Raw genomic sequence first — 13,090 nt, 5'->3', positions numbered from 1 at the left:
GTCGGACACACAGTACTGTTGCCCTCTGGCGGTTGGAGAGAAGGCATGAGTTCTGAGCACCGGACCCGATGAGGGACAGTAGAGAGGATGGGCGTTTCTCATACACATCCTCAAGAACACACCCAGCGGGGAAGACGGTTAGCTGACGGCCCTTCTCCGTCTTCGAAACCTGACCCCCGAGTCCGACTGCCGAGCACTGAGAACCAAACCTTTGCGAAACTGTTGATGGTGAAGTCTGGATCTTGGACAGTGTGTATGGGTGCAACGCCTGATGGGTGAATGACGAGTGATCGCCTCCACTGATCATCACAGCAAGCACACAGACACAGACACGGACGCACACGGGTATGGGAGCGGGCGTCAACCACATTCAAAATGGTGGGATGCTTCTTCCTTCCACTCGCCACTTCTTCAGTACCAACACCACCACCACTTGAAAGATGAAGATTGAAGGCGGGTTCTGGGATTCTTGGGAGGTGAGTCACTCTCCATCCATGTTCTCGTCCTCACCACCGTATGCCACCGCTCACACCCACAGGTCTATCTCCAGGACGGCCACGGCACCCGCTTGGGTCAGTTGGAGTACCCATGCGAATGTACATAGCTGACAAACATCAGCTGAGCAACCCTCTTCCGGTCCTGATACGGCCCACATTGAATGCGACGACAACCAGGTGGGTGACCCGCCCGTCAGATCTGACCCACATCCACAGGAATTCTGGATCTGTGTCCAACGTCCTCCCCTTCACCTCCCGGCCCCACCTCTCCCTCTTGCTCCAGGCTCGTATGGGGGAAAAGGCGTGGTCAAGGGCATCGGTATGCCCCCAAGCGCCAACAAGACCGCCAAGCTCGGCACAAGCGCCAGCGCAGGGGGAAAGAGCGTCGTCAACAAGCGCACGTCCAAGGTGCCCATGAAGACCATCTCCAAGACCGTCTCCATCTCCCACCCGCGCGCCATGACAAGTCTGAGCAGTGGCGCCAACACCGGTGCCGAAGTGGTGTTTCGGATCGATGGGCACCACGTCAGGACGCTGGGCTATCCCGCGACGAGGATGAAGAGGATCAAGTGCCGCAGGACATACGAGGCGATGGCCGACGGCGTGTTTGGGACCAGTCTGAACTTTGTCTATCGCAAGGGCATGGAGTCGGTGAGTCCAGGTATGCGAATGACCGAATCCATGACCTGACACTACACGGCAGGCTCCCACTGTTGAGAACCAGACTCCAGTCCTGGCCGAGGCGCTGTCGGAACGCTTGGCGGCACTGGGTACTATCACTGTCGTGTTGCGCGCTGGAGACGTCAAGCTCGCTCGTGCTAGTTTCCCAAAGGCGAGGGGACGAGCCGGTGAAGCAGACTTGGAGGGCATGGTACGTTCCACCCAGGTTCATAGTCGGCAGATATACCTGTGACTGACGCACATAGCCCCAGAGCTCGTTTGTTGGGTAAGTACTGGCGGCCTGGCGGCATAACGCAAAATAACAGCACTAACACCACAGCGGCAACACTCTCGCCCGGGCCAAGAAGCATACCAAGTACCTGTTTACCGCGCACACTGCCGTGCCAGAGCACACTGTGCAGTTCAAGGTAGGTGCTTAAGTGTCAAGATCAACCCTAAGCACGCAGTATGGTGTTCGGGAGTGCTCTGTGGCGCGCCCCACTACTCCCGAGCCTCAATTCCATGTTCAGCTCCAGGAGGCTTCGCCTACGCCCACGCTCGTTGAGGCCGTACCTGTCAAAGACGCTCGCGCCAAGATGGAAGTGGACGAGTATATCCCGCTGCGTCATCCGTCTGTCGACACGCTGAAGCCTCTCCCGCCTATCCCTTGTACGCGTTCTCCGTCGCCATTCCCCAATATCGCCACCACGCCCAATACCAGCACCGACTCGATCAACAACAGCACTGAGCCCAAGCACAACGGCAAGCCAAAGTCCAAGCCGTCCATCCTCCGCGCTCTGTCGCTGCCGAGGAGCCTTCTGTCGTTCCGCAACGGCACCAGCAGCCCCAGTCCAGCGACTCCACCTGCGGTTCCGACTCGTATGACGCGCGCCAAGACTGAGGGAAAGGAGGGCGGCAGTTAGAGTGCCCAACGACGAGTTTAGCAGCAACCCATGGTGTATGGAGCCTCCATTCATAATTGTCTATGTAAATACACCACGCCCAAGACGAATGTACTCTACTTCTCTCACTACGTTTACTTCTAAGCCTCCACACGCTCCCACTTGATGTGCTTGAAGTACGCCGGCTTGAGACACGGCACCTGCTTGGCTCCCTGGGCATACACGCCCAGATGGGCGCCGGTGAACAGCGGCTTGAGGGCATTGGTAGCCATGCTGCCCGCGACGACCTCGGCGCCAGAACCGATCTGGTAGGCAAACTCGTAGCTCTTGGTACGCGCGCGCACAGAGAAGGTGATGGGCGTGTTGGGCTCGGCGGTGAACGGGAACGTCGTGGTCTGGCAAGGTGTCAATATCGTCCGAAACGTACACCTTGTACTTACCTCAAACTTGCCGTCGACAGGCTTCTTGAACACGACCTCGGCGCCGCCGTCGGCGGTGCCCCTCAGTCCAAGAACGGCATGCTCCGTGCGGGTCATCCACACGACGGTACCGGCCTCCTGAGCGGGGCGGTGCGGTGCAAACTCCATGACGGTGCTCCAGTCCAGGTTGAACTCGGTCTGCTTGCGCAGGAGCATGGCGGGGACGTGCTCGACCTCCAGGGTGGTCGGCTGGCCACGGAGACCGATAGAGCCAGGACGCTCGGCGAGGTCCCAGAACTGGCGGAGCGGGCAGCGGACAGTGTACCATCCGAGGCTGAGCTCTGCGAGTGTCAGTTAGGCCATAATGCGAAGTGCTCAACTCACTGCCGTTCTCAAAGGTCTCCTCCCAGCCCTTGGCCTCTGGCCGCAGGCTGAGGCCCTCAAACTTTTGGATAATCTCGACGGGCTTGCCGCCGTTCAGCACCGGCCAGCCGTCCTTGGCCCACTCGACGGGGGCCATGTAGCTCTCGCGCCCGAGGTGGGAGGGCATGCCCGTGCCGCCCTCCTTGGTCATCTCGGCCTTGAACACGGGCCTGACGCCGAGGAAGACGGCGACCCAGCGGCCATCGTCCTTGCCGTCAATCGGCACGAGGTCCATGTGTCCCGTGTTCTGGATGTAGGGGTCCTTGTCGTTGAACACGACCGGGTTGATGCCCTCGGGCGGCGAGTCGAAGGGACCCGTAGGCGAGCGGGAGCGGTACACGCACTCGCTGTGTCCGTCGGCGGTGCCGCCCTCGGCGACAAAGAGATAGTACCACCCATCGCGCTTGAGCAAGTGACACCCCTCGGCGACTCCCGAGGGCGAGGCGCTGACGAGGACGGGCTCGGAGAGAGAGGTTCCCGTTGCGAGGTCGATTTCGTTGATGAACGACTCGATCTTGGGGTGGCCGTGCTCGTTCAGTCCGGCACCCCAGTCAAAGCGGGTGACAGTCTGGTAGACGCGGTCGTCGTCGTCAAAGAAGAGCTGAGGGAGTCAGCTTGCGAATGTGAGTAGCGGAGATGACAGTCCTCCAAAGCAGGTTGAATGGTGGGACGACTCACATCCTGGTCAAACCCAATCTCCTCAAAGTAGACGGCCTCGCTCCACTTCGAGTCGTCAAAGATGTCGTCTGTAGAAACGTAAAAGCCAGAAGGGATAAAGTCGCCCACGCCATTCTGTATTGTCAGCTGTTATACGGGCGGCATCCAACTCACATCCTGCATGCGGAAGCGCCAGAAGCACGAGCAGATCATGTACCACCTGCCCTTGTGATACCTGAACGTGGGCGCCCACATGCCCGCGCTCGTCTCGACCGTCTGCATATCCACGCCTTGAGAGCGGCGGTTGAGGGCATGTCCGATCAACTGGAGGTGGAATGTCAGTTCACAGCAAGCGTAACGAATAGCTCTCAACTCACCTTCCACTCGACGAGGTCGGTGCTGTGGTACACTGGCAACGCGGGAAAGTACTCGAACGTGCTGGTCGCGACAAAGTAGCCCACGCCGGGCACATGGCAGATGGACGGGTCAGGGTTGAAGCCCGGGAGGATGGGGTTGCGAATGGTGTTTGTGACCGACATGTCTGGGGGAGGTGTGTGTGAGGGAGGGTGTAAGGAGCGGTGAGATGGAGCCTTTATCTACGCGTCGAGCTCCGTTGGGTGGAGGAATCCAAGAATGCCAAGTCGCAAGAGGGGAAGGATAAAAGCAACACCATTGCGGCGAGTGTGCCAGTTAAGAGTCGGAGGACCGCACCGAGTGCGCAGACATTACCTGGCGATCCAAGGCCGCTTCGGACCGTCCTGCGGACATCGGGAGGATTGGGCGGAAGGATGCCGGCGCGTATGGAGAAGTGTCGGTCCATTCCCGGGGAAAACAGTGGTTGCCGAGATTAGGTCCGACGGCGACGCGAGTGCCTTTTATCAGGAGCGTTGATTCAACGTCCATGTCTACTGGCCTCGCTCACGACACGCTTCCTCAAGAGAAGAGGCTTCAGTTGTCATGCATTCAAAAGAGGGACTACAAATAGGAAGCAAGAAGGGAACTTGAAAAGAAGAACAGACCTCAGCGGACGACGACGAGTCGCTCAGCTGCGAGTGGTCCGCGCAGCTGCGGCGAACTCGAAACGAAGAAGGCTGAAAAGGGGGTTTGATGGTAGTCGGTCTTGCTTGTCAAGAGAGCTCCATGTCATCCAGGTCTTGGGTGAGGTCGATGATCTCTAGCTCTTCAAACATGTCAGGGTCTTGGGTGAGGTCGATAACGTCGTCGTCCTTGGGGCCGACCTCCTTGAGGATGGGGTGGACCACCTCCACTTTGGGGACGTCCTTCTTGGCCTTGTCGCGGTCCTGCTTGACCTGGGTGCCGCCCACCTTGACGTCCGCCTTGATTTCCTCCTTGGCCTTGGGGACTTGATCCTGGTCCTTGGCCTCGCTGGTCTCGGCTTTAACCTGGCCCACCTCCTCCTTGACATCCCCGACCTCCTCCTTGACTTTGTTGTTGGCCGACGTGGAGGTCTGGGAACGATTGGAAGAGCTGGGGCCGTTGGCGGTCCCAGTCGAGGGCTTGATGTCGTTATCGGACTGGTCGGCGTTCAAGGAGTTGATGGGCATCACATTGAACTGGCCGGGAATGACATCCGCGGCAAGCAAGCTGGCGCGAGTGCCGTACTTGCCGATCAGTAAACTTTCTGCTTTCAAGCACTCACCGAGAATACGACCTTGAATTTAGGCGTTCCAGCGGTGTGCACGAGGTTCATGTAAGTGACCTCCTTGGCGACAGTGTTGGTGAGAACACCGCTGCAGTGTGAGTGATGACGTTTTCCATGGAGAGCCATACCCAACAAAGGAGGAGACCATGCCCTGGGAGTGTCAGCAATGTTACATCAATGGACAGAGCACCACCAGGTCTACGGTTTACGCACTTTCTTCGACTTCTCATCAATGGTGGTCTTGGCAGGCTGCGGGACGTAGGGGAGGCCTCGACCAACGATAACAGCTTCGCCTGCCTCCAATTGGACGACGATGGTGCCAAGAGCGGAATCCTTGGAGAGCTTTGGTCCGTCCTCGACAGGTTCCTACAGGTAGAGGTAGTTAGTCAAAGAATACAATTCGACCACTTACGAGGCAGCCAAATTGGAGGCTCTTGGCCATGGCAACTCCCTTAACCTCCTCGTAGGTTTCGCCCAAAACGAGCGCGGTAGGATTGTTCGACAGGTGAAACTTGCTACCCAAGCGACGACCGTCGACGGTGTAGCGGACACGAGCGGTGATCTTGCCGCCGTTAGGGCGGTCGACGCAAATCTCGAACTCCTGTGACAGTCAGCTTAACTCGACCATGCCAGCAGAGACCAGAAACTGGACAACCGGACACACGGGTCGTCCCACCTGATGGCGGGATGGGTGCTTGCAAAAGGGGTACTGCACACATACCTGCCCGTGAATGCACTCGACGTGGAGCTTCACCGTTTGCTCCTCGATTCCAACCGAAGGGATGTATTCGACCTTGTACTCGGCTAAAATGAGTGCTGACCAGGCAGCTGAACACAACCCACCGAGGCGCTCGCCACCATCCTTCGCCCTGATGAACACCTGGAGGAGTCAGAAGCTCGGGCCAGCTGTGTTGGGATGCGTGACGTACCTCCCAGTCCGTCCAGAAGCCAGCGTTAATCTTCATGCTTTGAAGCAGGTGTGAAATGAGTGATGTTTTGGAAAGACGATCAAGTGGTGGGCACGGGGGAAGACATGTTTGCATCGACGGGGGATCGGCCGTCGTCGGAGCTTATTTGTGGCACCCCCAAGTCCCGCCACCGGCCTCGCTCAAATTCGCATGCTGCACCGTGCAAATGACGCACCACACTGGTACACTAAAGCCTCAGTCTCTGTCCTCTGGGAGAATATTGAGTCACTTTACAATGCATCCCCCAATGGTTGCCTCTCACTTAATGCATTGAAACACATCGATAACTTCAGTACGGAATCTGGGTTTCGGCAGTCGAAAACTTGATGGGGACACTGACGTGGATGGCAAACGGGCGAGGATGAGAGAGGTCGGTCAGTCGTCCTCGGTGAGGTCGACAAGGTCGTCGGGATCACCATGCTTGAGGTTGTTGATTTCCTGGAGGAGCGCGTTTGCCTTCTTGGTGAGGCGCGTGATCTCGTCTTCCCTGGAACGCTTTTTCGACACGGCTGGACTGGAGGAAACATCCTTATGCTGGGATGTGTCCCCAGGAACCTCCTTCTGCTCTTCTTCATCGCTCGGAGGGGACTGGATGACCCCTTTGGCGAGAAGGAGGCCGCGTGTAGCATACTTATAATCAGCCAACCGCAACCAAACTTGTGTCTCACCGAGAATTCAACTGTCCATTTTGGTGTGCCTTGGGTATGGTAGAAGCGATGAAAGATGCTTTCCGAGGCAGGTGATGCGTCGCCCGCTCTGCGGTGTGAATAAAGCAGTAAGTATTAAAGCTCCTACCCCACAACCAGGTCCACCATGCTCTACGTTGTCAGCAGATTTATCAACAGTCAACAGTTTGCGTACTGTTTTGATAGCCTTCTCGTTGACACCACTGCGGTGGGCAGGTTTCCGTACTGTGGGGCATTCTCGTCTAGCGAAAACCAACGTCCCGGCCGTCGGTTGCACGGCAATGGTGCCCACGGTCGAAGCTTCCTCCTCGCTTAGGTCTTGAGCGCCGGCCATAACTTCCTAAGGATTAGCTCTCAACTTTGCAGTGGTACATAACAAACGGGTAGATGGAACTGGAGAAGATTTTGATGAGTAACACCGTCAATTTTGCTGTATGTGGCGTTGCAGCATGGATGTCCGGCCCCAATCACATTGGCCTGCACGGCGATTTCACTGCCATCGATCGTGAAACTCGCTCGCATAGTCATATCGGCAGTTGCAGTGGTAGGAGAGACGCATATTCTGAAGATCTGTGAGTCAGCATCTACCGGAAGGCAGACCACATGGCCGGGACAGTCATCAAACCTGGTCATTCTTGCTCTCCAAATACAGTGTACTTCGTCCTGCCGTCTCATTGTGCTCGACCCTATGTTCAGCTGCGGTCGTTAGCTCGCTGGTACCAAACTGGACCAAAAGTCTCACGCAGGCGATGCCCTTGGTCGTCCTCAATGTATACCTGGGACTGTGAGAAGACTGTACACACATTTTCCACATAATACCTGCCTCCCAGTCTTTCCAGAAACCAGTCTCAAACTTCATGTTCGGTTCGTGCCAGAGGCCAGAGGTAGACAAGTGCAGAGCGGAAGTTCAGCGGGTTGGAGGATGACTTCTGTCACGGACGTCGACCGCTAGAATGATATTGGGTAGGTGGAGCACTGGTAGCTGTGACAGGATACTGCTGAAAGAAGAAGAGCAACACAACCGTTCGTATACTGGGAACAATCCAACTACCCTAGACGTTTCATGACAAGGGCACCGACATTCGGGAATTACGTCAGTCGGATTACCGGTGGTTGTGATATCACATGGAGATCGATTTAGGTTGGTTGGGGAATGTTGCGAGCATGAGGAATGTTGTACGAAGCCAAGAGAACACGGCGTTGGGAATAACGGGCACACCGATCCCTCGACATCGGAAAAATGGCAGGTCAATGTTTTGATGCTGGTTCCCGCCGTTGTTCGGGCGAACGACAGCAGGGACTTTGTGACCTGCCCGTGACTCATATGATGCATATGATGATTAAAGGGGTACGATTGGGTTGAAGAAGAATCTGTGCCATCAGAACTAACCATGTACAACGGGAAAATTTCACGGAAATGTGTGCAAAAAAAAACAACAAATGACCGAATCCGCATCGGCTTCCTCCCTAAATATCAAATCTCCTCATCTTCTTGGGTGAGATCGATGACCTCGTCGTCATCAGAGCAGTTGTTCTCACCGCCATTGTTCAGTTTATCAATGGCACGCTTCAGACGCTGCTGAGCCATCGTGAGAGCAATATCACTGGCCCTGGATCGTTTAGCAGAAGCAGAAAGACCTCCGTGTCGTGCCTTGCGCTTGTGCGCTGCGGGCTGAAGTGCGCCATTGGGGTCGTCTAGTACACCTTGCAGAATTAACAGCTCCCGTGTGGCGTACTGGAACGTCAACCTCGATCCTATTATGACAGGCGGCTCACTGTGAAGCGAAGCTGATAGGTAGGAGTTGGGACAATGTGGGTGAACGTCCAAGTCTCCGTCTTGCTTGTTGTTCCAGCCACGTCTCCCCTGTAGAGTGAGCTCACCTGAATGATCCATGAGCTCTCTCACCCAACACACAGACCCGTCAACCCCTGATTGTCAGCGCTGGAATGCGGCATACTTTATTTGCTGCCTCACCCCCTTGAGAATGAGCTTCTCGTCCATGGTATCAATATTGTTTTCGATGGTGGCTGGTAGGGCTTTCCGCTTCGAGGACAATGTGCCAGCCTCAAGATCCACCAGGATGGTCCCAAGCGCACCAACCTCAGCCACTCCCGGCCGCGGGCCGTCCTCAACAGCGGTCTGGTTGTCAGCGAAGGATGTTGTGACACTTACTATGCGCTGGAACTTGAGTGTCCGGTCATAAAAGGCCCCGTCGAACTCATGGTGCGACACTCGGCAAACTGTGGTCTTTCCAGGCTGGTGGATAAAGCCTTCAATCTCGTTCCCATCTACGGTAAACGTAGCGCGCACATCATGGTTGGTGGGAACAGCAGGGCCATCCACGCAGATCTGGAACTCCTGCCCATTAGCCAGACTGCGACGTACACGCCGCTGGTAGACCCACCTGATCATATTCGCACTGGATGTAGAGCTGTACCAGTCCCGGAAGGCTGGCTGAAGCCGGGATATGCTTGATATCGTGCTCCGCTGCATTCATTAGGGCTCTGCGTCATGACAGTGTGCCGTTCACAAACCCAGGCGTATACCCTGCTTGTCCTTGATGTACACCTTGTACCGTCAGTCTCCACAGTTATGGGCCAGCTTCGGCGGCGACCAGGAAGGAGGTCAACCAGTCCGAAGCTCAGGGCGACTTGCCTCCCAGTTCTTCCAGAACCCGCTTTCAATCTTCATGTGTGGTGGAGTTGGGCGGTGATGTAGAAAGGCGAGGGACCGCGGGAAGAACGTAGAGATATGAAGGGCTGGGTGGAACTTGACGATCAGAAAATGGAGGACCGAGGAACAGCAACTTGTCTCCAAGGCCCGGAATGCATTCCGATGGTTAACATGTCCAAACCTATTCCCATGACGCGTACCGACACGCTCAGTGGGGGACATGCATGAGTGTGCCTATGGACACGACCCGTATGTCATAGAGTTACTACTCCACCCCCATGAACGGTCAGTGAGAATCTGGGTACACGACGTTACCACCTGATCACCTCTGAGGCCTGTGAGTTGTTACCGCCCCTATGGGGCGTTTGGCTCTCCCAAAATAAGCCGACCTGCTCTCGACATCTGAAGGACATGGCACATCTTATACACACAGGCAACCAATACTATATGTAAACACTACGGTCGTTCGTGGCGATCGCGAATACTGACGACGAATTGAAACAAGTGTGGAGAGGAAACAGGCTTGAGAGAGAGACGGGCTTGAGAGAGAGAGACGGGCTTGAGTGTACATTGGAGACCAAGGGAGACCATGTTTGAGACCGGCGGTTACGACTGGGTCAAGTCGATGACCTCGGACTTGTGCTTTGAGGACGAGCCGGTGACCTTAGGCCTGTCCTCCTGGGTGAAGTCGATAACCTCGTTCTTGACCGCCTGCACGCGCTTGCGGGGCTTGAGTTCGTCATCTTGGGTGAGGTCAATGACCTCGCCGGGCTTGAACTTCTTGGCCGGACCCAGCAGCGCCGCGGGGTCACCGAAGAGCTTGCGCTTGGGCTTGCGGTCGGGGACGTCCTGGTCGTCCTGGAGGTCTTGAGGTGGACGAGGGATGATGTCTGCGGCCATGAGTGCGGCCCTGGTACCATACTTGTGAGTCAGCTACTACTGTCGTTGTGCCTTCTCTTACAGAAAACTGAACGGTGAATTTAGGAGTGTTGGCTATGAAGCTGCATGATTGTGTAGCAACCGTGGGGCGTGTGACTTGTCCGCTGTGGTATCAGCTCTGGTCGACTTCATGTGCGTACTTACGTTACAATAGAATCCAACATGCCCTTTTTGGCCCTTTCGCTAATGGCGTCCAAGGAAGGGTCACTTGCGCTGGGCATTCCGTAACCCATGTCATACGATGTACCGCCAGTGAGCTCCACCGTAATACTGCCAATTGCGGCAAGCTTGTGGTCGTCGAGCTGAGGAGCCTCCTCCACAATGTTCTGCAAGTGAGCCATCCGATGTCCATCCGACTGAATTATCAAACCTACTGGGCGGCCGAACTTGAGTGTTTGGTCGAAGAGAACGCCGTTCACCTCTGTTACCGAGTGCCTGCACACCAGCGGCACGTTGTCATGGCGGCGCTCAATGTAGTGATTGATGAAACGGCCATCCGCCTTGAATAGAGCGCGCACGTCCATGACTCTGTTGTAGCCATGCGCGTAGTCCAGACAAATCTCGAATTCCTACAAGTCAGCTCACTGGCCAAGGTTTGTTTGGTTCTCATGTGGAAGGTTCTGGGAGTCCACGCGGTGTAGCCCCCGTTCTTCACGTTACTCGTCACTATACCATATCAGACATACCTCGTCAAGCTCGCACTCTACGTAGACCTTGGCCTGGTCGGGAAAGTACTCGGCACGGTGTTCGGCTACGACGATCAGCCTCACTTCCCTGGGTGTTGGACCTACCAAGAGCAACTCCACGCTTGTTACGAATGTATACCTGGCAGTCAGATATGCACGTGTGACCGGGTACACTCACCTCCCAGCCGTTCCACAAGCCGGCTCCAAGCTTCATGTTGGGTGAACGCTGGATGAAGAATGGAGTTGTTGATGGAGAGGACGTCATGGACAAGGCGGCGAGGAGGGAATGTGTACCTTGTTCGTGTTTTTAAATGTGCCACCCCCTTAACCGGAGGCGACACACCAGTGCTGTCAACCACCAGAGATCCGGAGATCCAGAGATCTGACACGAGGCGGGCACCTCTTACTGACATGTAAAGCATGCAGGCAGCTACAGGATGCTCAGTCCGACCACGGACACTAACATGCATATATAAACACCATGACCTATGTACACATAAGCTACATGAGCTGACTTGCAGCGCAAAAACTCTCCTGCCATACACCCTTGGGGAAACTGTGCAGACCCGCCCCGCCCTGCCGGGCTCAATCGTCGTCGCCAGTCATGTCGATCACGGTGTTGTCCTGCTTGCGCCTTTTGGACGACTTCTGCTTGACCTTTTCCATCTTGCTCTTGCGCTTGGGACGTTCGACCTCGACAATCTCGTCCGAGTCAGAGCCCGAGGTTTTGAGGGCCGACCGCTTGACGTCGTCAGAGTCGTCGGCAATGGTCGTCGAGCGACGGGGTTCGGTGATGATGCCTTGTGCGCGAAGGAGGTCGCGAGTGGCGTATGAAATATCGAAGATGTACTGGGGCACGTCGTTGCGCTTGTCAAATTTCGTTCCCGAACCATGCCGCTTGGTCGCCACCTTCAGAATGTCGCCGCTGCGACGAGTTAGAAGTTGGAGCCCGCTTGTTACATACCCGACAAAGGAGCCCACGAGACCTTTCTTGGAGCGTTCATCCAGCACGCCTTGAGGAGCCTTCGAGATATGGCCATGGTGAGGGGCCGATACCCTACTTGTACGGCTACTGTCTCCGGCTGTAACCTTCACGTTGATTGTCGCCAGCGCTCCAAGGCCATCACCTCCGGCTTGCGGCCCATTCTCAACGAGCGTCTGACCATTTAGCGGGTCTGGAACCAACACCGACTCACCATTTGCTGAAACTTCAAGCTCTTGCGGTACACGACACCGTTAATCTCCTCGAGCCTATATTTACGGACGGCCTCGCGATCCGTCTTGGGGAGAACCATGCCGTGTATCTTGTCACCGTCGATCTTGATCTCGATGTGGGCGGCAAACTTGGCGGGCTTGGGGCGGTCCACGGCAATACAGAATGTCTTGGACCAGCTGTTAACACTGCATGTTTTCGGAAAGGGGATCAGCTCACCTTGTCGTGCTCGCACTCCAGGAATAGCTTAATGATGCCGGGAGAAGTGTCGGTGGGAGGTGTGTGTTGTATGTTGTGCTCCGCTGTAGAGGGTTAGCTGAACGCAGAACAAGCGGGCATTGAATGAAACGTACGCAGACTGACTCCTTCGAGAGTCTGTATGGAGACCTCCCAGTCTTTCCAGTGGCCCGACTCTACCTTCACCATGGCGGTGGTTGATGGATGAGAGACAGAGAGAGTGGACAACGACGACTCGGTGATACTTGGCCCTTGGGCGGGACCAATTTCCATATCCGGCGTTGATATCCGGATGGGACACGCATCAGGACGGATCATCCACATGAGGCATTCTACGACGGCGTGCCACGGTAGGACAGTGGTACAGTGAAGGTTCAAGGGTAGAAGGTGCATTGCTGACCGTGAAGGACATATGCTTCACGCTAACATCCAAGCCTATGCAACGTTCACTAAAGCCACAACTCCA

At 55.8% G+C, this 13,090-nt stretch overlaps 7 protein-coding genes across 7 annotated transcripts; 1 reads left to right on the top strand and 6 right to left on the bottom strand.

The window, feature by feature from the left end:
* Positions 1 to 440: 440 nt before the first annotated feature.
* On the top strand, positions 441 to 2,080 carry EHS24_003264 (uncharacterized protein; the record flags this gene model as incomplete). Its single annotated transcript, XM_028618956.1, has 8 exons — positions 441 to 476; positions 539 to 572; positions 619 to 674; positions 714 to 1,148; positions 1,201 to 1,368; positions 1,424 to 1,443; positions 1,498 to 1,585; positions 1,625 to 2,080. 8 exons carry the CDS (start codon positions 441 to 443, stop codon positions 2,078 to 2,080), a joined length of 1,293 nt encoding a protein of 430 aa, XP_028472844.1.
* Positions 2,081 to 2,199: 119 nt separating this feature from the next.
* EHS24_003263 (uncharacterized protein) lies at positions 2,200 to 4,097 on the bottom strand (the record flags this gene model as incomplete). Its single annotated transcript, XM_028618955.1, has 6 exons — positions 2,200 to 2,454; positions 2,500 to 2,819; positions 2,863 to 3,502; positions 3,580 to 3,693; positions 3,733 to 3,882; positions 3,936 to 4,097. The coding sequence occupies 6 exons, from the start codon at positions 4,095 to 4,097 to the stop codon at positions 2,200 to 2,202; spliced, it is 1,641 nt and encodes a 546-aa protein (XP_028472843.1).
* Positions 4,098 to 4,685: 588 nt separating this feature from the next.
* EHS24_003262 (uncharacterized protein) lies at positions 4,686 to 6,186 on the bottom strand (the record flags this gene model as incomplete). The annotated part of the gene is made up of 8 exons (XM_028618954.1): positions 4,686 to 5,180; positions 5,219 to 5,309; positions 5,350 to 5,372; positions 5,435 to 5,587; positions 5,634 to 5,822; positions 5,943 to 6,025; positions 6,065 to 6,101; positions 6,151 to 6,186. 8 exons carry the CDS (start codon positions 6,184 to 6,186, stop codon positions 4,686 to 4,688), a joined length of 1,107 nt encoding a protein of 368 aa, XP_028472842.1.
* A 378-nt stretch (positions 6,187 to 6,564) lies between these two features.
* Positions 6,565 to 7,209, bottom strand: EHS24_003261 (uncharacterized protein; the record flags this gene model as incomplete). The annotated part of the gene is made up of 2 exons (XM_028618953.1): positions 6,565 to 6,819; positions 7,168 to 7,209. The coding sequence occupies 2 exons, from the start codon at positions 7,207 to 7,209 to the stop codon at positions 6,565 to 6,567; spliced, it is 297 nt and encodes a 98-aa protein (XP_028472841.1).
* Positions 7,210 to 8,349: 1,140 nt separating this feature from the next.
* On the bottom strand, positions 8,350 to 9,373 carry EHS24_003260 (uncharacterized protein; the record flags this gene model as incomplete). The annotated part of the gene is made up of 6 exons (XM_028618952.1): positions 8,350 to 8,610; positions 8,652 to 8,739; positions 8,791 to 8,804; positions 8,851 to 9,015; positions 9,049 to 9,234; positions 9,281 to 9,373. 6 exons carry the CDS (start codon positions 9,371 to 9,373, stop codon positions 8,350 to 8,352), a joined length of 807 nt encoding a protein of 268 aa, XP_028472840.1.
* A 782-nt stretch (positions 9,374 to 10,155) lies between these two features.
* EHS24_003259 (uncharacterized protein) lies at positions 10,156 to 11,388 on the bottom strand (the record flags this gene model as incomplete). Its single annotated transcript, XM_028618951.1, has 7 exons — positions 10,156 to 10,459; positions 10,633 to 10,814; positions 10,863 to 11,016; positions 11,074 to 11,108; positions 11,175 to 11,239; positions 11,280 to 11,295; positions 11,353 to 11,388. 7 exons carry the CDS (start codon positions 11,386 to 11,388, stop codon positions 10,156 to 10,158), a joined length of 792 nt encoding a protein of 263 aa, XP_028472839.1.
* A 371-nt stretch (positions 11,389 to 11,759) lies between these two features.
* On the bottom strand, positions 11,760 to 12,813 carry EHS24_003258 (uncharacterized protein; the record flags this gene model as incomplete). The annotated part of the gene is made up of 5 exons (XM_028618950.1): positions 11,760 to 12,099; positions 12,139 to 12,332; positions 12,371 to 12,556; positions 12,607 to 12,689; positions 12,741 to 12,813. The coding sequence occupies 5 exons, from the start codon at positions 12,811 to 12,813 to the stop codon at positions 11,760 to 11,762; spliced, it is 876 nt and encodes a 291-aa protein (XP_028472838.1).
* Between the last annotated feature and the right edge of the window lie 277 nt (positions 12,814 to 13,090).

The sequence above is a fragment of the Apiotrichum porosum genome, assembly GCF_003942205.1.
Source record: "Apiotrichum porosum strain DSM 27194 chromosome Unknown scaffold_15, whole genome shotgun sequence".
Taxonomy (NCBI): Eukaryota; Fungi; Basidiomycota; class Tremellomycetes; order Trichosporonales; family Trichosporonaceae; genus Apiotrichum; species Apiotrichum porosum.
Note: the sequence above shows the minus strand (reverse complement) of the source record. Positions and strands in the feature narration are given on the sequence as shown.